Source organism: Anolis sagrei, chromosome 4 (assembly GCF_037176765.1).
Source record: "Anolis sagrei isolate rAnoSag1 chromosome 4, rAnoSag1.mat, whole genome shotgun sequence".
Classification (NCBI taxonomy): domain Eukaryota; kingdom Metazoa; phylum Chordata; class Lepidosauria; order Squamata; family Dactyloidae; genus Anolis; species Anolis sagrei.
In genome coordinates, this window is record NC_090024.1 from 181152838 (window position 1) to 181175044 (window position 22207).

At 40.7% G+C, this 22207-nt stretch overlaps 1 protein-coding gene across 3 annotated transcripts in view; it reads right to left on the minus strand.

Moving 5' to 3' along the window:
* Positions 1 to 21072, minus strand: part of DMAP1 (DNA methyltransferase 1 associated protein 1) — a 38646-nt gene extending 17574 nt beyond the window's left edge. The window contains exons 1-9 of one of the 3 annotated variants that reach the window (XM_060773361.2): positions 20997 to 21072; positions 19070 to 19134; positions 17350 to 17459; positions 16746 to 16837; positions 14387 to 14582; positions 9508 to 9666; positions 8812 to 8979; positions 7705 to 7890; positions 2580 to 2651 (exon numbers count right to left, since the gene is read on the minus strand). In XM_060773361.2, coding sequence (XP_060629344.1) covers positions 2580 to 2651; positions 7705 to 7890; positions 8812 to 8979; positions 9508 to 9666; positions 14387 to 14582; positions 16746 to 16837; positions 17350 to 17451 — 975 coding nt within the window. In that variant the 5' untranslated portion in view covers positions 17452 to 17459; positions 19070 to 19134; positions 20997 to 21072. Of the gene's footprint in view, positions 1 to 2579; positions 2652 to 7704; positions 7891 to 8811; positions 8980 to 9507; positions 9667 to 14386; positions 14583 to 16745; positions 16838 to 17349; positions 17460 to 19069; positions 19135 to 20989 lie in introns of all 3 variants that reach the window. The other 2 variants (XM_060773360.2, XM_060773362.2) reach the window with 2 other exon arrangements.
* Positions 21073 to 22207: the final 1135 nt, after the last annotated feature.

Below are 22207 nucleotides of genomic sequence, written 5' to 3' on the forward strand. Positions count from 1 at the left end.
TTTATATACTAAATAATACTGTAATGTCTTCATTAATCTAAGAAGTGAAAACTATTACTGAGAAAGCTGTGTTTATTTACAAAGAAGCCTATCCATAAATATGAAGCAAAAACATCAAGTTGCCGGTAGATATGAAGCTCCCCCTGGCTTCTCCATTGCAACAAATTGCAAAGGAGGGCCTGAATAAGCTGTTTAGAAAGAACACTTAATCCGGGCAGTTAACAAATCCTCTTCCGATTGTTCCCAAGGGCTTTCATGTCTACTCACCTTTGCATGTCACACTGCACACCATCTCAAACCTTGTCAATCAGAAACAGAGACATGGAGGACTGGCATAAGAGAACATATTGGCAGGCATCGTGTCCCACTGCAGCCAGCTTTCTCAAATCCAAGCCAGCACTTAGAATCACAATGACTTACTGAAACTCCTAAAATGTCACACAAACAATGGCTAAGCTTCTCAGATCTCCAAGTGCCAACTGTATAGATAAAACTATTAACACTTTCAAACAAAGGCCCAATTAAAACACTACTGATATTGCTTGGTCACTGGAATATCAAGATTTTGGGAGCACTGACAAGAATTTAACATATCTTCCCATTCTGTGTGATTCTTTTGCATAAGGGCAAATGTTTCAGACATAAAGAAACGGCAGTCATACAATATCCTTAAATGGGGAGTGGGGCACATTGCAGGCCTTGGACTCCATGGTGTTTGCAGAGGCTTTTTCATAGGGAGGCCTGGTTTACAGTACACTGCACAGAAACCCTCCAAAAAACAAATTATTTGTGGTAAGAGCCCTCCCAAATCAATCCAAGACATTCCTTGAATGTCAGATATTATCAGACCTTTCCATTTCACCCAGAAAAAGAAAATCATATGAAAGTAGATACTAGATAATAATAAAAATAACAACAAGAATAATAAATGTTGTTTCCAGCTACACTTTCCGCTGTTTATTGATAGGTTATTAGGGAGTGCAACTTGCTGGGTGTTGCAGAACTTACTAATAGTCTTCTCTGCTATCTCAGTTGCCATACCTGCCTTAACAGATGAGCTAAGCTTTACACAAGGTTAGGTAAGTAGCCAAAAGTCAATTCCTATAATGCAAGGCAACATTTTTCTACCCACATCTTCCCTCCCTCAGTCATGCAGTCAGATTTACTAACAGGTAACCTTGACACATCCCTCTAGCAGCCTTCTCCCCCATAGATCTCTCCAATGGCCTTGCTGGTCGAAGTGACAGAAACAGAGATCCAAAAGTTCCTAGGCAACTCTTCAAGTGCAACAGTTCCCACTTAAAAACCGTTATAATAATGAAGGTTTAAAAATGCAAACATATTGAGAAAAGGGTTATCCTTGTCATTCTGACCCAGCTTTTTAAAGCACACAAAATTTTAGATTATTACATTCTTGATCAAACAAGTGTGGTTAAAAGATACATGTTTATGTTTCATGAATTTAAAATAACAGTTTAAGGAGCTAATCCCCAACCTGCTCAAAGTCCCTACCAAATTGAAATAATGAGAAGGAGTGGGGGAATGCTATTAACTTTAGTAGAACAAACTCCCTCCTACAATTTAACGTAGTTCGGGCAACTGCTGGAAACCTCATGCCCATTCATCCCCTAATCCCCTTCATGAAGGAAAGAGTCCTGAGTTCTGACAAAATGGGGAACTGTGATCTAGAACATTGCTTCTTATACTGTGGTCCCAACCCCAAAAGTTGTCCCCTGAGCTCAGTGTTGGGGTTGTGAAAAATTTGGCAACACTAAAAGGTTTCTGAACACCACCCACTTACACAAATCTGTTAACAACAACATGCGGTGTTCACAGCCACTCTGCAGAAAATGCATCAGCTGCACTCCACAAAAAGGAAGACTTGCAAATGCTGATTTATTATGAATGCACATTTGTATATCTAGATATCCAGGATTATGTAAACATTTCTTGAGTGGAAAGTAGCTGCACGTGGAAAAAGTTTTAAAAGTCTTGGTCTAGAACACACTAGGAAGATGGATATGCAAATCCTCAAGTGAAGCTGAGAACAAACAAACTAGGATTTCATTTTAAACCCATGACCTGTCCTTTCTGTCTGGGCCCTGGTCATTTAATTAATGCAGTAATATGTGCATATCAAATTTCAAATATAATGAGGTATTGAGAATGTTCGCTTAAACATATCTGAAAGTCTTTCACTTGTACAACTGCAATAGGCAAGAGGCAAAATACTTTGTAATCCCCTTTCCACTGAACTTCCCTAAATGCTCTCCTGGCTACGTAAGCTGCCAGTATGCCATTATCCTACATTATAGGGTGGCTTTCAATAGAAGCATATGAGCAGAGAGGTTCAGCCCAGTTGAAGCTTAAGGAGCAAAAAGATAGGTTCACCCGTGGCGCCTCTAGTGAGCCTATGGAGCAAAAGACACAGCTTGTATTCCAGAGACTTGCTGGAGACCAGTTAACTGTGGCAGCTCACACTCCAGTGGACCCTTAGCAGCTTTAAAAGGAAAGGTAGGTAGAAAAAGAAAGCAAGCAACCATTGATGCCAGCCCCCAATGACCATTACAGCAGCTTACCCTCTGACTCCGCAACGTGACACCTGCAGACTTGAAGTCCGGAAACTTGATGCCAGCAGTTTCGGGGACAGCCTAAAAGAGAAGAACACAATATGTTGATAAAGAAAATATAAGAGGAGGCACAAAGCAAACCCCAGAAGGCCAAGGGGGAGGAATCAGTTCCTGCCAGACAGCCACTCGCAGTGACTTATGTTTAAGAATTCCGAAGGACACAACTTTTTCTTAACATAAATGCTTTGATTTTATAAGTAGGACTGAAGCAAACTCTGGATTTAGAATGCTGCACTAGCACCAGCATTAATCCATTGGTTTAAATGTCATTTAAATCACACCAAGATGGCTTCAGTACACCATGATATCAGCAATTTCTCGTAGTACAAATCTATTCATACTGATTACACAGTGTCAGCTTTAAAATTATCTCAGGAAAATTGCATTTAAAGCAAACAGTGTGATATTACTGAGGGGGGTCTCACAGAAATAGAAGGCAGGCAGATGTGGTTCACATTAAGCACAAAGTGATGAATACTTAAAACAAAATAGCTGTATTGTACTATGTTTGATTCCAAACTAGCTGTTACTATAAGACATAGACTTCTTGAGCATTTTGGTTCTAACCATGCAGTTCAAGCTACCAGATTTTCAACTTCCAGGTTGATTTTTTGCTCTTCCAAATCACCCTCACAATAGGTCTGCCTTCTTCAAAGATAAAACTACATTCACAAATGGCCTTATACAACATTAACCACTCCGTTAATCTGCTCACTCTGCTTTGACCCATTTTGAAATGTGTTGATTTTAGCCTCAACTGTTTTTAATTTAGAGCATCAGTAAACAGCACACTCTCATCTGAATGGCTTGGTCTCCCCACTTCCAAATCCTAACCTGAGTATAGCATTATGATCATGAACATGACTATGTATCAGCAAATAGAGCAGGTTTTCAAACTCTGCATGCAAAGCATTGGCTTTTTTTAATATTCAGAAAACCAGTTTTTACATCTACCTACACAACATTATAGTTTCTGCCCTATTCATTGGCTCTAGTGTGAAGTTCATATTGTGGGAATGTCTGCCTATCTCGTAGCCCTCTGCATTTTTCATCAGGAATAATGCCCTTTTCTCCTGGCCAAATATTTCACCACTATAAGCTAAACATATAAGTTATCGTCTCTTTAAACACTGCAGACTTACAAATGTTTCAATATAATCAATTCTCATGTAATTATGCTATAATTTTAAAGGGATTTCAGCTAATAAAGAAAGGAATCCAAGAGGGAAAAGCCTATTGCAAATTCCTCTATCCTTTTCACATTGAACTCCACATCTCTCACACGTAAGGCAATATGTTATGTTCAGGCTGCAAAAGATACAAAGTATATATTTTGTAGAAATACATTTTAATATGTGTATTTTATATTATGATTATATGGTTTTAGCTATGTTGTAACCCACCTCAAGCCATGAGGGGAGATGGGTAAGAAATAAAATAATATTACAACTTTTCTGATTTTAATTGCTAGAATTAATAAGTAATTTATAGAATTTTTAAATACCTTGCATTGTTTTAAAAGTAAATGATAGCCACATCCTCAAAGTAAATGGCATTAATATAAAATATTACGCTAGTTCTGACTGCTGTGGCCATATAGGGCCATATAGACATGTCACAAGAAAGGATATCAAGAAAAGGCAGGTTGCTAGTACACTCCGGTCTCATTGTTCACATGGTTAAATTATGCATGGAACTTTAACTCATTGTTTGTTTGCTGTGGCATGCAAAATCAGGGAGTCCATTGAGTGTCTTTTCCCCAAACAATCTAGAGAATTAATAAAAGGTTTGTTCTACTTTTAATAGTATGGCTGGAAGGGAATCAGGCCAGAATGTTGGCTTCCTCCTGGGTTCACACATCATAACAAAAATAAAGCCGTTGCAGCTGTATCTAGCCTACCAACATGATGACTCATCTACAACAAGCCATTCTCTTCCATTCAAGGAATTGGAGCCCGCATATACCGTGTGGTAATACCATAGGCTTGCTTCTAAATGGAATAAGGCTGAAGTGGCTCCAGAGGTGCGAAGCCTATAGCCTAAAGATAAAGGGGCAAAGTCCCTGCAGGCCACACAAAACTCCTCAACATGCTTTATTCCCCTCTACAATGTCTTTGGTGGATTAGAGGAGGGAAAGCATTTTATTTGTCCTTGAGGCATCTAGAACCGCTCATTTTGGGCATAGCACAGAGAGAAACCGAAACTCTCAGACATACTCCTCCCAAAATAAAAAGTGAAACTGGACATGACTGTCCACATTTTCATGTTTTTAGAAATGTCAGAATAATTCTTATTGCTTTTTGGGTTCAGTGTGGCTCATGGCCACAAGTGCAATTACAACTGGAACAGCTCCTGAACGATGATTTTAGATTATATGGTTTTATGCTTAGATGTTTCCAATTTTATGGTTTTTAATATATGTGTTTATTTTATTGTATGCTCTGTATATGTAGCATTGAATTATTGTCTACTTGTAAGCTGCTCTGAGTTCCCTTTGAGGTGAGAAGGGCAGGGTATAAACATAGCAAATAAATAAATAAATAAATGGCCAACGTTGGGGCCAGATAGCTGGCAAGATTGCAAGTCTCTATTCTACAGAGCCCCCATTTTCACACAAAAACACAGTTTTATTTATATTTTGTATCTTGATACTCATGTACTAGTTTGTTGACCACCTTTCTAGTGTCAGCCAAAGATTTGTGAACAGAGCAATATTTTCTTATCAGTATTCTCTCAATTTAAGTTAAAGAAACAATGAAAACTACATATCTATACCAAACAGGTCTTATCATCAAAAAGACATTCCAATTAGTTATTCAGAATCAGATTTCTTGTAATTTGAATCAAGGATGTGATGTTTTACCTTTTGGGGCATCTGAAAAAAACTTATTCCAACTTCCATGAACCTACACCGAAGCTACACAGGTTGTGACAGCAGAGGCAAGGGAAGTAGCGACCTTTAGATAGCTCTGGATCAGTAAAATGGCTGTTAGGACCTACTGTACTCCATCATATAAACATACAGGTAGAACCAACCAACTTCTACGGAATATCTATTTCATTCAGTTCAAGAGACTCTAAGAGCAATTTAGGGCATGCCCTTCCTACCCTCCTTTCAATAATTATCCACCTAGTCTCTAATGAAAATGAGAGATACACTAACTCCCTCCTACACCGCACAGTCTGCCTTCACCTCACATCAGAGCAATTAAACAAGTTGCTATACCTCAGACGCCAGCATGAGCTGTAAATGCTTCAACCTCAATTGACTCTTTGGTAAATGACTTCCTTTTGTTGAGATGATGCTGATAGAGCCCTTGATTCAAATTCTTAGTTAAAATGCATTTTTTTTAAAAAAAACACGTTTTCCTGCTACAGTTGGTAATTGACTCCTAATGGACTCTGTCATGGTTGAAACAGCACAAGTGCAAAACAGAAGCTGCCTTCATGAGCCCTGAGATGTTACACTCAGATACAAGGGCCCCATGCAAAATATGAAGAGGTAGCCAAACATGCCTCAAGCATGTCGAGTGGCTATTTCATCCCATGTCCTACTGGCATGGTATAATCTGGCTGGAAAAATACTAATAATTACCAAAGGAAAAGAGAAATAAAACAACAAGCTGAAAGATTATTGGACATTCCAACTCCTGCCTGTAAGCCTATCTATCCAGAAAGCCATTTATTGGTAAACAAAAGGATTCACTCTTACACATGAACAAAAATAGTATATTTAGGGGCCAACTCATCTCACCCTCAAAACCACTGCAAAGAACCATTTCTACTAGAAATTTCATGTAGCAATTCCAAACTGTGTTCCATTCAAAACACTACAAATACTTTCATATACAAAGCCATTAATTTACTCATATCTACAGAGCCAGTGTGCTGTAATGGTTTGACAGCAGGACTAGGACACAGGAAGACCATGATTTGAATCGAACACTAAAACTATGCAAACTCACTGGATGACCTTGGGCAAGTCACACTTTCACAGCCCCAGGGGAAGGCAGTGGTAAGCCCCTTTGACCAAATTCTGCCAAGAAAACCCTGTAATACATTCACCTTAGATTCACCATAAGTCAGAAACAACAGCAAAGAATAATCAGTTCATTGTTTCACTGAAAGAATGATGTGTTCAAAATAAAACAGTGCAAAATGCATTGAAAAGCACCACAAGACCAATGGTGATTTCTAAGTTACCCAGCTCTGCCTAGCATCTGCAGCCTTCAATGAATAAAATTCCTTAATAGGTTGAGGAGGAATCATTAACTCATCCCCTGTTAATATTCCCAAAATAATGGTTTATCTCTGGAATGTGTAAATTCAGTCCATCCAATGTGCTAACACCCCCTGCTTAGGCACAGATTTCAGACTAACTGCTATGATCCTTGAGGAATTCATTCATTACGAATTCCAGTCTGTACTGAGCTGAGCTCAAAAATTTAAAAACAATTTAAAATCTATATTTTAGGACAAAATGTCCTGAAATATGTACATTCAAATAAAACCTGCTTTATTTTATGAGAAATTATTCTCACAAATAAAGAATATTTTGTGCGAAATTAGTTCCAGGTACATATATTTAAATATGCAATTATACACAACCTTTTGTGCACTTTTAAAGATTGCACATTAATGCAAAAATGGGAGAAGAGCCTTACAAATGGATGTGTGTCCAACTGACAGGAATCGTAGCTAAAATGATCTGCCTATCCTTAATATTTACACTGGAACAAGACAGATTATGCTCTTGCTGTTGATCTTGTTGTTATGCTGCATAATGTAGAAGTGAACATGTTTCTGACCACCAAGTCATTTGCTCTTTGAGAACAGTTTGTACAGTTTTCCACATATCCAAAACAGCAATTTCAGTGGCTTCCAGCTTAAATCTGGCCTCTGTGCAGCCTATACATGGCTACCTCAAGAAATACCAAGGTCTAATAAAAAATAACCCAAATCATAGAAACTTTGCATATATCTAGAACCAGACAACTATCCTACCCACAACCCCAGGCAAAAGGCAAGGTGGTACCATAAGCAAGGGCAAAAGGACAAGTATAAAAATGTTTACAGGTTTCTCAGTTTCTTTCTTCTGTGGCAGCTTTTTCTTGGGTGCCTTGCGTTCTGCACGTCTTTGTTCAGTGGTTGTGTCCGCAGCCGTAATGAGTTTCTGCAAGTCTTGTGTTCGCTTCTCCCTCTCTTTCTTCCTGGCTTCAATTTTCCTCAGCTCCTGGATTAGATATTCCTCTTCTGCCACCTTCAGATGAAAAAGGAGCAAGACAAGTAAGAAGCGTGGCTGTTAAAGTGGTACAAAAGAACCATCTAGTGGCAACAACTATGCTTCTCGTGTAGGTTAAGACAAAACATTCTTCCCTTACCACTACTAAAAATACAAAGGGAATTTGGCAAAAGGAAAAGGGGCCACAATTAAAGCTTGAGAGCTACATATTCGCACCTCAGACTCCAAATTGTATGTCTTGTTCTATACCGTTTGGGCCCATATTTCACTCTCTCATTTCTTAGATCCTGCTTAGGAAGTGTTCTCCATTAGCCCATTTTTAGTTTCATACCTTTGCTAGTCACAGCTTTCTAGTTCTTGTCTTTTTCCCTTTTGGCTCTTTTCCCCACTACGGTTTCTGCTCTGTCTTCTTTTAAAGATGTGGGGAAAAAATATACCCAAAACTACTTCTTGCTTTGTTGACAATTTCATTTCTTCAGGAATGTGGACGTCTGCATATATTCTACATCTTCATATCATGTAAATCAATTGCTGTCAAGAGACTTCATCATCAAATCCCTAAACACAGTAACACTTCATAAAGGCACTATGTTGAGGTTCTTTAATAGAGGTAACCTTTCTTCTCTAAGTACATTTTATGAATATCTATCATTTGTTGGGAAAACAAATATTTTACATGCATTATCTGAACTCAAGAAGTATATTTTGATGAGTGACAGCAGCAGTGGGCACCTCAAACTCAAATTCAGGGGCTTTCTCAAACTAGAACATACCGTGTTCTCTTAATTATGTCCTCAGTCATACTGAGGTAGATTACTTGACTAACACTTCTCTGGAGATTAACAGTTACAAAGGATACTGGGACATACTAACTATTTTGTAGCTATTGCCACTGATCTAATCTAAGGATAATCTGAGACCTTTTTGCTTTTGCATTACCTGTTCTGGCGTACGGTTGTATAGCCTCTCTAACTGTTCCTTCCGTCGTCTTTCATGACCAGCATCAAAGACAGGGATTTTCAGGTCTGTGCCTGGAGCAGCACGAATATTGGCCAGTTTGGCACAGATGTGATAGTAGCGCTCCTTCAGGTCTTCAACTGACCGCTTCTAAAAACAGTACAAGAGGTTGAAATAGATATTAAACGAGGTTTGCAATGCATGCTAGCATTGATTAGCCCTTCATAACTGCCAAGCATTCTTTATATTTTGCTTAGATGTGCAAAAAGAGATGCATCGAGTGCTCCTCACTCTCACTTCCCTGATCTTAAACCATGTTAATTGCAAAACTAAAAGCTTGCTTGAAGGGGTTTAAAAATGGCAGTTGCATCTTGTCAGGTATTGGAGATTATATGACCCCCCCCTCCCCCCATAAAGGTATGGAAGAGCATCTTACTAGATCAACCCAATTTCCCTCACTCCTTTACTTACTTCAATGCATAGATATTGTTAAAATGTCATAAGCAAAATTTTGAAAAGCCAGAACACATGTGTATAATGCGATCAACCCAATATACATTACGGATTCTCACTCCATGTTCAGCATTATCTCTCTTACGGGATCCACCTGTCTAGCCATAGATCAAACTGGAGTTGTGAGTTATGCAACAAACCACGCCAGGCAAGTTAATCACTCACTTTGAACTGCTGGTGATCATAACGGTCATGAATGACCACAAAGCGGAGATCAAACCTTCTGGCTAAGTCAAAAAGATGGTCTGTTTCAGCTTTGGTCCAAGCATCATCATGAAGATACATCTGATATTCCTGCTCCGAGTAGACCGGGATTTGTACAGTCTGCAGCAGAAAGAGAACAAGTTTAAAAAGATTGTTCACACATCAGGATCTCTTCATAAAAATGGATAGCTTTCCTATCTAGCAGGAATATTTTTAAGTGAAACAAATTTGAGATTACACAGTACAAAGAATTATGACAGAATCCCATCTGTCCTTTCCTATGCCCCACTCACTAGTATCTTCAAACTGTATTCCCCAAATTCCATTTCTACTGCTACTCAAATAAGACAAGGAAACCTCTTCCTCCTAACCTTCACCTGTTTTATTTGTAGCTTAGTTCTGTTTCCCTAAATTAAAACTGCTATACACAAAAAAGTGCTAGAAAATGATTACTACTTTTGTATTTGCTTTCTAAGTTGAGGATAAATTCTCAGACAGTAGATGCACAAGGTGTATGCATATCTGAGAACTATGCTGCTATTTCTATCATTACCATTATTACTGTTAATATTATTAACATTGGGTTTTTTAAATTTTATATCCCCCTTTTCTCCTGATAATGGAACTCAAGGTGGCTAACAACATACAGTGGACCTTCTGGATCCACGGGGCTCCAGATATATAATTTCAACAGCCATGGCCATAAAATGGTGGCAACATCAACTCTAGTGGACTCCAGAGGTCAAATAGCTAAGGAGTTGAGCAGGAATCCCCCTGCTCCGCCTTCTGAGAGCACCCCTCCAGGAAGAAATGAAGTCATTGTAGAACTGTAGCTCAAAGCCCCATCGCAGAGAGGTGACTCAAAAGGATACCATGGTCAATGATATCAAAAGAGGTCCATCAGAAGCAAGAGCGTCACACTTCCCCTGTCCAATTCCCTGCATGGGTCATCCACTAAGGCAACCAAAGCTATTTCTGTTCCTGTATTATTATTATTATTATTATTATTATTATTAACTTTATTTGTACCCCGCTAGCATCTCCCGAAGGACTCGATGCGGCTTACACAGGCCGAAGCCTCAGAACACAATACAGTAGAAAACATAACACACAATAAACAAAGCAAATGAAATAATTAAGCAAAATAACAGCAACAGTGACAATACAACAAGACACTTTAAAACTGGGCCGGCCGGCGCGCTGGGGTACAGGGTTAAAAGTGCTGAAATGGCAGGAGGAACATCGGATTGAAAATAGTGCGGTGTGCAGCAATATTGATTATACTAAAGTGCTTCTAGGACTTGGGATGGGGGATTCCTAATCTGAGAAAGCACATCGAAACAGCCAAGTTTTCAGGTTCTTTCTGAAAACTGCTAAGGTAGGGGCCTGTCGAAGATCTTTTGGAAGGGCATTCCAGAGTCGGGGGGCCGCCACAGAAAAGGCCCTGTCCCGTGTCCCCACCAAGCGCGCTTGCGACATGGGTGGGATCACGAGCAGGGCCTCCCCAGATGACCGGAGCGAGCGTGTGGGTTCGTAGATGGAGATGCGGTCACGCAGGTAGGGTGGTCCCAAACCGTTCAGGGCTTTGTAGGTGAGCACCTGCACCTTGAATTGGGCTCGGAAAATAAATGGCAGCCAGTGGAGCTCCTTAAACAGAGGGGTAGACCTCTCTTGATAATGAGCCCCGGTTAACATCCTGGCTGCCGCCCGCTGGACCAATTGAAGTTTCCGAGCCGTCTTCAAGGGCAGCCCCACGTAGAGCGCATTGCAGTAATCCATTCTAGAGGTGACCAAGGCATGGACCACCCTGGCCAGATCAGCCTTCGCGAGGTACGGTCGCAGCTGGCGCACAAGTCTCAGTTGTGCAAAGGCCCTCCCGGATACCACCGACACCTGAGCCTCAAGTGTGAGCGAAGAATCCAGGAGGACACCCAAACTGCAGACCTGTGGCTTCAGGGGGAGTGTAACCCTGTCCAACACAGGTAGCCACCCTATACCCCGATCCGGTTTATGATCGACCAGGAGGACCTCTGTCTTGTCAGGATTGATCTTCAGCTTGTTCCTCCTCATCCAGATCGATACAGCGGCCAGGCACTCATCCAGCACCCGAGAGGCCTCCTTGGAATTAGGTGGAAAGGAGTAGTAGAGTTGTGTGTCATCCGCATAAAGATGGCACCCAACTCCAAAACCCCGGATGACCTCTCCCAGCAGTTTCATGTAGATGTTGAAAAGCATGGGAGACAGAATAGAACCTTGCGGGACCCCACAGGTCAAAGGCCAGGGATCCGAGCAGGCGTCTCCCAGCTTCACCATCTGGGTTCGTCCCTCCTGGAAGGACCGGAGCCACGACAGGACCGTGCCCCCGAGGCCCATCCCAGAGAGACAACCCAGAAGGATACCATGATCGATGGTATCGAAAGCCGTTGAGATGTCCAAGAGAACCAGCAGAGTCACACTCCCCGTCCAGCTCTCTGCGGAGGTCATCCACCAAGGCGACCAAGGCTGTCTCGGTGCCATGGCCAGGTCTGAAACCAGACTGTGACCGATCTAGGTAGTTGATATCGTCTAAGAAGCTCTGGAGCTGAGAGGCGACCACCCGCTCCAGCACCTTACCCAAAAAAGGGAGGTTGGAGATTGGCCTGTAATTGCTCAGCACCGTGGAGTCAAGGGAAGCCTTTTTGAGGAGTGGACGAACCACAGCCTGTTTCAAATTAGATGGAAAAATCCCTTGCTCCAACGATGCGTTGATAATCAATACAAACCAATCAACCAGCCCCTCCCTGGCTGATTTAATGAGCCAAGATGGGCACGGGTCTAGAGATGAGGTGGTCGCCCTCACAGCCCCAAGAATCTCCTCCACGGTTTCAGGAAGAACAAGCCTAAAAGAATCCCACAAGGTTGGACAAGCAGATGCCTCCGTCACCTCTCCTGGCACTGCGATGAAATTGGAGTCAAGCTCAATGCGTATCTGAGCGACTTTATCTGCAAAATGGTGTGCGAAATCGCGACACCGAGCTGCTGGGTCATCAGTGACCTCCTCCACCACAGGTGGGTGGAGGAGTTCTCCCACGACCAGAAATAGCTCAGATGATCTATTTGCTGCAGACGCTATACGGGTGGTCGTGAATGATTTCCTGGCCACCCGTATAGCCACGGAGTATGCCTTAAGAGAGGCTTTAGCCCGTGCTCGATCAGACACGTCCCGAGATTTCCTCCATTTGCGCTCTAGCCCCCTTCTCGCATGCTTCATCACAGTCAGCTCCCTGGTGAACCAGGGAGATGGCCTGTCATGACGCAACGAGATGTGGCGTTCGGGTGCGATCACATCTAACGCCCTGGACATCTCCCCATTATAGAGAGTCACCAAGGCATCGATAGAATCGCCAGGCTCCAAGGCAGGAAGAACCCCAAGATTCCTCAGGAATCCATCCGGATCCATCAGTCTCCTAGGGCGGACCATTTTAATCTGTCCTCCACCCCTGTGGAGGTTAGGAGTCGCAGCAAGTCTAAAACTGAACAGATAATGATCAGACCATGACACCGGAAGGATGTTTTGATCTTCCACTCTAATCATTTCGTTGTCCGCCACGAAAACAAGGTCAAGAGTATGTCCAGCTTGATGAGTGGGACCAGATATTATTTGTGACAGTCCTATGGTCGTCATGGTGGCCATAAAGTCCTGAGCTGCACCAGATAGGGTGGTCTCAGCATGGATGTTAAAGTCTCCCAGCACCACCAGGCGCTGGGAGACCAAGGCCGGATTAGAGACCACCTCCGCTAGCTCAGACAGGGAAACTGCTGGGTCGCGGGGTGGGCGGTACACCAACAGGAACCCCACACTGTCACGGTTCCCCACTTTCAAGTGGACACATTCAAACCCAGAAGCCTGCGGAACAGCGCATCTGATCACGGCGATGGATTGCCGAAAGACTACTGCGACCCCTCCTCCCCGCCCCCCTTGTCTAGCCTGCTGATGCACTCCGAAACCTGGTGGACACAACTGAGTGAGATTTACTCCCCCCAGCTCGTCCAACCAGGTCTCGGTGATGCATGCCAGATCCGCCCTCTCATCCAAGAACAAGTCCTGGATGGCCGCGGTCTTACCATTAACGGATCTGGCATTAATCAGCAGGACCTTAAGACCAAGGGGACTGCCATGGAGCCTACCACTACCTACCTTCTCCAGGGTCGCAAAGACTCTGTTGCGCTTCTCCCTGGGATATCGGTGACCTGCTATTCTCCTCCCCCACACGACTTGAATGCGTGTAGCCATTCCCAATCTGAAAACAGATTGAAATAGATCTAGATAATGCATCTCATCCATGAAACTTTGGAGTTGAGAACCCACCACTGCTCCAGTACCTTACGCAAAAACAAAAGACTGGAGACTGACCTATAGTTATCGAGTATAATGGGATTCAGGGAAGGGTTTTTTTTCTGAAGAGGTCTTGCCACAGCCTCCATGAGGTGTTAAGAGGGAAGGAGATAGATGAGCAGTGCATTCACTAAATATTGGTGAATAAGCAATGAAATGCAAGCTTCATGGAATCTGAGGCTCTCCATATAATGCTGGAATCTAGGTCCTATGATCCCTAACCAGTAGCCATGGTGGATCTGATAGGACATAACATCTGGAGCATCTTATTAGAATAATAGGTTACATCCTCCTACTATTTGACAATCAGAATGTTATATTCTTAACACTGAGACAAAGCGAAAGACCAAATAATAGGAAAAAGGTATTTAGGATGATCGTTTCAAATGCTTTGATGGAAACATATCCAGCTTTTTGTGTTTCACATATATCATAGAAGCCTTAATTCGGATTCTGGAGCCATACTTTGTTGAATCTGGCAAAAGGGTAATCTTTGCCCTCTTCTGCTGCCCTCCGCCAGTGGTAGAACATTGCTCCATCCTTTCGCGCAGGGTTTGTGAAGGGCATCCACTTCCAAGGCCGCACTTTCTTGGAGCCCAATTTTGCCTTGACGGTGCGGTAGCCCTGTGTCGTGTCGCTTGGCAGAAGAGGAGGTGCATCTCTGAAAAAACACATGGTGCATACTGATAAAACTATGTTGTCCACATGAGGATCACTTCACCTCTCCACTGCCCCATGTCATGATCTCCAAGGCAAGGCTTCAAAGCCAAATGTTTTATTACCATTTTTACACACAAGCGGTACAGTGTTAACCTTGGCCTTAAGCCAATATAATCAATCCTATATGATTAACACATAACATAAATCTCTACAGACCAAAGAAGGCCAGCATATATGAATTTAGAACAGAAAGGCATAAATAAGGCCCAGAAAGTACCAGCATGACACAATGGGCTGATTCACATGGAATACCAAGCCATAATTTACAATTATATATTAGTTATTGTTATAATGAGAAATCTTCAGGGTATACACAAAACATAGTTTGTCAGTTTAAATGCAACATCAATCTGTGATAAAGATAAATCAGCTAACTGAACTGCAGTATAAAACAGGTGAGATATTTTGGATATTTAACAATTATTTAACAATTCTCCAATTTCAGAAAAATACTTGCTATGAGATAAATGCAGTAGCAACTTGAGAAACAGAAGTCCAAACTTCTTTGGATACCATGAACCAATCTGGACCCTAGCCCTATTCCCAACACTAGAAAACATGTTTTTCTTGGTAAATGTTAAGGGTTTCTCATTTTAACTTCCAGTTATTTCTTATTATCCTACCTTAGGCATATGCCTAGGCATTTTAAGGTAAACTATCCGGAATAAAAATAAAGCACACACACACACATACACTTGTATGTGTGTGTGTGTGTGTATATATATATATATATATATATATATATATCACAAAAACGTTGAAAAATTATCATTTTATCTATATAAACATAAGTGTTATTATGTGGGGAAGTAATATATCAATAGTTCTTTTTCACTTAATTGTAGAAAATTGAGAAACTATAATCATCAAACCTCAGAAAATGTAAAGCCCTTTGATCAGATAATGTAGATTGTATGTAATTAATGCTTTTTGATGTTTAGAATGTAGTAGTAGGTGTTTTTATTCTATAAAAAGTATTTTACATTTTTGTTGTTGTTTGTGTTGGTTTATTTTTGTACATTTGTATGTACAACAACAACATTTTATTATGGTCCAAAGACCCTTTTCGCATAGGTGTACAAGGTTTATTGTTTTTGTACATTTGTATGTAGATTTTCTACTAATTTGACTGAATATTTTTAAAATATAAATCTTTTATCTACATATACATAAAATACCTTATATGCCTAAAAGAGAAAAATAAGTTTAATTTGATTTTGAGAGAGGCTACAATTTCTCCTAACATCAGATTTTTGCCAAAAGGGTTCTTAATTGTTTTTTCATGCCCAAAATTTCTGGAACAATTACATTTCAGAAGTGCATTAAACATCTAGATCAGTAGTTCCCAACCTGAGGTCAGTGGATTACCAGTGGTCCCCAAGAACTAAAATATGGTCCGCAGCCTCACCATTACGACACTGTTGCAAAACTCTCTTATAGTGCCGAGACAATGGGGATGTCAGGAAGGGAGAGGCTGACTACCTATGAAAGGCACGATAACAAGCCTTCTGACTGCTGCTTCTCCTCCTCCCTCCCCCTGAGTGGAAGCTGTTCCATGTGGCACCTGGAAGCGGGGGTGCCTTGGTGTCTTCATTTTAGGTATGTTCCTGGGGTTATTTGGAGTGCTGATTCAGAAAATTGCATTGGATAGACCACATCAGCTCTAGATTATTAAATATGGTTTTCTTTGGGTGAGCAGATGGCGACTACTGGATGGCATATGTTTTTTATTGGAAACCAGAGCTGACGTGGTCTATTCAATACAATTTTCTGAATCAGCACCCTAAATAACCAAATCGAATTTAAAGTTGACCAAAAACAGATTTGCAACCCCTTTGGTACTAATGTTGGAGAGTGGTCCCTGGTCAAAGTGGTCCCTAGTTAAAAAAAGGTTGGAAACCACTGATCTAGATCATAGAGCTCACACACTGTGAAATAGTTCTCTTATAGTCATAGGTACTAGGAAGGAGAAACGAGTGAACACAGAAAGTCAGTTTTCAAAAAGTGATTTGTTGATGCTTTCATATATATAGACCTTAGAAGATGAGGTTTCCAGAACAAAAGTACAAACTATCCAAGATAAATGTTGTGAAATAACTCTCACTTTTTATCAGAGTACAGCAATGCATACACCTCCCGGTGCATTCCTTCTGGTCTCTTAAATGTTAGGGTTTCTGATGACTTCTTAGATTTTTTCTGGAAAAGAAGATCTTCATTAGAGGCTCTATTTTACTGAGGCAAATTTTCATCATAGGTTTTTTGGATCCAGCGTACTATACTATCATCAACAGCAGCAGTCACCCCGTCATCACCATCTTGCTCAATATATGGAGGCTCTCCACATGAAAATAACTACTTTGTCTAGATGCAAACACTTCATTAGAATAAGGAAGTTTCTTGCATGAGGCAATCATGCTAACAAGATCCAAGAAAACAGTAAGAGCTTCCTATGGATGTGGACCATGGAAATATGACCCATCGCCATAGACATAGAGAATTGAGCCTCCTAGTCCTGATCAAAAGTAGACATCCAAAATCCCTGGCAATATTCTATACATTTCTTCCCACAATACAGGTGCAGCTAGCATTCCAACTAGACAAATTCATTTAAGAATATATTTCAGAAACATCTGAAAAATATGAGCAGTATAAAAGTGAAAATTGTTTCTTTTGACATTCACTTCAAATTAAGCCTTTCCAGACTGTACCTTATCAGAATTGATTATGTCTTTCTTATTAATGGTTCCTATATTCTCAGAATCCGTTCCACCCAGTTCCAGTATATCCCGGACATCTGCTCCTGTAGTCATTTTGTTACCTAAAGTCAGAAAGGAAAGCACGATTTAAAAGGAAATGATCCACAACTGGTTGTCTAAAGAACATAAACTAGTCCCTACAAAATTAAAGGCTTTTCTGAATTCTGTTTATTCAGCAATAACTGTTCATTCTGGAATTGATCTTCTCTTCCCAATATGCTTATCGTACAGAAATCAAGCTGCTCCAATAGACCTGACAGGCATCTAAAATTTCAATACTCAGGGGACCAAAGACCAGCATGTTTTGTACACTGTACATCCATATATTTGTCAACAACTGCAAGATCTGGTCTCTTTAAAACCTGTGATCCCAATTGAGAAAGTTTCCAGGCATTATGTGCACAGTGCAAGTTACTATCTCATGATGAATTGAAAATGGAAAGTTTAGTGTCCTACTATTTTTCTTTACCTGCTTTGGCTACTCACTTCCATCGTTAGTATTACAACTCTACCCAAACCAAAACTTCAAGCAATAATGCTAGCCAAATTCTGATTCCTTGATCTTGGAAACAGAGTAAACAGAGCATTTGGTCACATCAACACAACTTTTAACATTTTGATACTTTGTTATTGGGGAAAAGGGGAAGGGAATCTATCAGAAGAATCTCTGAAAAAGTAACAAAGAAAAAGTATTTCTAGAATCTACCATATTCCAGAACACTACTTTTTTGAGGGTTGTCAAAATTTAAGTTAAAAATTGAAACATCACAAACAAATCTATATAACAATGACTTGCTGCTTTGTTCATGTCTTAGACAAGAACATAAATGTTCTTATACTCTGACATTTCTATATTATAGCACCACCTCCCTTCAGTACCCAACCCCTCTCTCGTAACTTACTGAACAGCCTCTGAAGGCTCCCACCCCACCCCAACATGCACTGTTTCTGTGTTTCCTCGGTTGGCAGGATGACAGAATCACATGGATACACCCCCATAGCCAATGCAAACTGATGCCAGGAATCAGCAGGATCTTTCAAGGTCTTGGCTCTGCTGTAATAATAATTTCATATCTAGCTTCTACAATTCTGCCCACTCCCTGCAAAGCTTTGAATGGCCATGTGAGGGTATTCAAAGACCCCCACATGCAAGCAAGGTTAACATGCAGACTTGCTCTGATATTCTGAGTATACAGGACTACAGCTTATTAGTAGAAAGTTAGGCCCCTTCCACACAGCTGAATAAAACCCCAAATTTTCTGCTTTGAACTGAAATATATGACACTGTGGACTCAGATAACAAAGTTCAAAGCAGATGTTGTGGAATTTTCTGCCTTGATATTCTGGGTTATATGGCTGTGTTGAAGGCCCCTTAATCCTATTCAGGCAAGTTAGAGAATTAAATCAGAATAAAGATTGTCCTTTGCTTTGCCCAAAGCCAATGGATGGCTATTTAAACATCACGTTTCAGACTGTATATTAAACCAAAATGTATTTTATTTTGTAAACTGTGTATTTATAGAGGATAATATATAGAATATACTATTGCTAATGTCCCAAACAAATAAAACAGATCAACATCCACAAAAATAACTTGCAGAGCTCATGAAATAATAGTTCTCTATATTTATTTTCCTTTGTGGGCAATGGATAGTGAAGAGGGAAATCTTACCTGATATAGTCACAAACAGTCTGTTGTGAATATTCTTACAATGAAAAGATCTGGGATAAATTTACCTAAGATGAAAAGCAGCCTTTAGTGCATAGCCACAAAAATGAAATAAACAACTGCACAAAGGATATAAACTTGCAGTTATATTCATGGTTCTGATGTGTACATTGACTCTTCAATTTTGTTTTGTATAAAACGACTACACAATTACAAGGACTGTTGCACAGTATTTTGGTGATGATCCTATATCCACTTATTTGAGAATAAGAACCAAATACAGGCATACACCGAGTTACAAACATCTGACTCATAGTTAAGAACAGGGGTGAGACAAAAGGAAGTGAAAGAAATCTACTCATAGGGATGGAAATTCACTCCTGGAAAAGATATATGGGGAAAAGGTGTCTCCACTGAAGCTTTATCACCAATCCTTGTTCCACAACATGCCAACATTTTCATGTTTATAGAAAAATGCTTTCTTAGATTGATACTCCATCAAATAGGTATCAATCACTAATCTTTTCACTAGGGCCCCGTCCACACAGCTGAATAAAATCCCACATTTTCTACTTTGAACTGGAATATATGGCAACGTGGACTCAGATAACCCAGTTCAAAGCAGATACTGTGGGATTTTCTGTCTTGATATTCTGGATTTGGCTGTGTGGAAGGGCCCTTGGATACGTATAATGCATAGATAGGTAACAAAACTGCTTTTAATTAAAGTTACAGAGTTCTGTCTTTGTCTTATTCCAATTCACCAAAGCCTTTTGGGAATTGAAGCACGATCCTGCTACATTCTTACAAATATACGTGATGCATGTTTTTCCTCGCACTCCTGAGTCACCTATTGTTTTTCAGCTTTTTATTTGCAGAAGCTAAGTAAATAGGGATTGACAGAAGAGAAAGGTCATTATAAGACCTACAATGTATTTATTTATTATTTACTTCATTTATATACCGCTTTTCTCAGCCCTTGGGCAACTCAAAGCGGTTAACAATAGCAAAATTCAATGCTCAACATCATAAAAAGAGTTTAAAAACAGTTAAAAACAATGATATAATAAACAATCAGTTAAGCACTCCAAGTGGCCAGATACTGGTCAAAGGACATTTAATCAACTACCAAGCTTGCAAACTCTGTGTCTTTTGTATGTTTGTTTGTTTGTTCTGTCAAAAATGTAATACGACTGACACAATAAATAAAAAAAATCAGTTAAACATAACTGTAACATCTCATTAGCGTCTCATAGGTAGAATCAAGATCCAATCTCATAATCTGTTGTTCCGTGTTCCTATATTCAATTGTCATTCTAGTCCATGTCCTTTAAACTCTACAAACATCTACTGTCCGAAGGCCTGGTCCCAAAACCATGATTTTAATTTCTTTCTGAAAGCCAGGAGGGAGGGAGCAGATCTTAGAAATACATATTTGTGGTTTAAAAAAACCCCCCACAAAAACCTTGTCTGGGTGCCCTTCCACAAAACCCTATACCCCAGAAGATCAAGGCAGAAAACACCACAATATCTGCTTTGAACTGGGTTATCTGAGTCCATATATTCCAGTTCAAAGCAGATAATGTGGGATTTTATTCAGATGTGTGGAAGGGGCCAAGGTCTTTGAGAAAAGTGCCTTCCCAAACTACAACTCCCATGTTTCTATAGCATTTGAGGCATGGCAGTTAAGCGGCTGAGGGGAAAAAGGAAAGGGCCTGAGGCTGTCAGGAATGGTGGGAGTCGAAGTCCAAAACACCTGGAGGGCCCAAGTTTGCCCATCCCTACACCTCAAGGAACCGGACTCCTCTTTAAAGAAACGTCCCCCAAATCATCATCATAATTTTCCCGCCCGCACTCAGGATTAAAGACCCTTCTCCAGTTTCCAGTTCCCCTCAACCCAGCTATCAACACCCTCCTTCCCACCTCCTACTTCTTTTCGCCCCGGTGCAAACGCCGGACCCGAAACACCTCAGTCCTTGTGTCACTTCAATAGACTTCCCCCGGCTACTTCCGGTCCCTGAGCCGCAGAGCGCCGCTCTCACCTGAAGCATTTTGGCGCAGCACGCATTGAGGTCCGTGCGGCCTCAACTAGCGACATCTTTAGTTCCGGATTCCGCCTAAGGCGCAAGATGCTCTATAAAACTGGAACAAACAAACAAAATCCATCTTCAAGAATTAATTTGAAATAATATCCGTAAAGCAGATGATGGTTGGGATGATGGTGTTCGCTGGGCTGCAGCCAGAGTCCTCAGGTTTCAAGCTGACTGGTGCTAAGGCCACCTTTATGGTATACTAGCAGGCCCCTGCCACACAATGCTGTGGCCCAGTCTGTGAATATGTGTTTTGTGTGTGTATATGTGTATAAATGTGTGTTTGTGTATATATGTGGTTTTGAGTATGCTTTGTAATGCATTTTTGTTTTTTGGCTTTTTAAGTCTCTCTTGATGTGATTTTCAGTGTTTTTATGAGCATTGGCCTGATTGGTGTATTGTGTCCAAATTTGCTCTCAATTCGTCCAGTGGTTTTTGAGTTATGTTAATCCCACAAACGAACATTACATTTTTTTTTTCTATTGACTAGCTTGGGTACCGGCGATGCCTGGTCCAGATCCATCGTTGGTTGGGTTCACAGTGCTCTCTGGGTGTAAATGAACTACAATTCCTATAAATAATAATAATAATAATAATAATAATCTTTATTTGTACCCCGCCACCATCTCCCCAATGGGGACTCGGAGCGGCTTGCATGGGGCCAAGCCCAAACAACAAATACAATAAAGAACGACCGAACGCAAACCGAAAATGCAAACAATAAACAATAAACAACATCATAATTACAAAAAACATATGAATATACAATATAAAATTACAATAAACACAAACACAGTGACAATGGGCGGGCCACATGTAATGGTTAAAAGAAGAACTAATTAAAACTGGTTAAAAAGCTTGGGTGAGATAAAAGAGAAACAGATTGTTTGTGGAGGAGGGCTCATTATGGTGGGAGTTGTGGAATCAAGGTCAATCCCCTCCCAAATCTGGTCATGGGGGTTCTGTGTGCCAAATGTGGTCCAGGTCTATTACTGATGGGGGTCACTGTGCTGTGTCTTGATGCAGGACAAACTACAACTTCCATCATGTT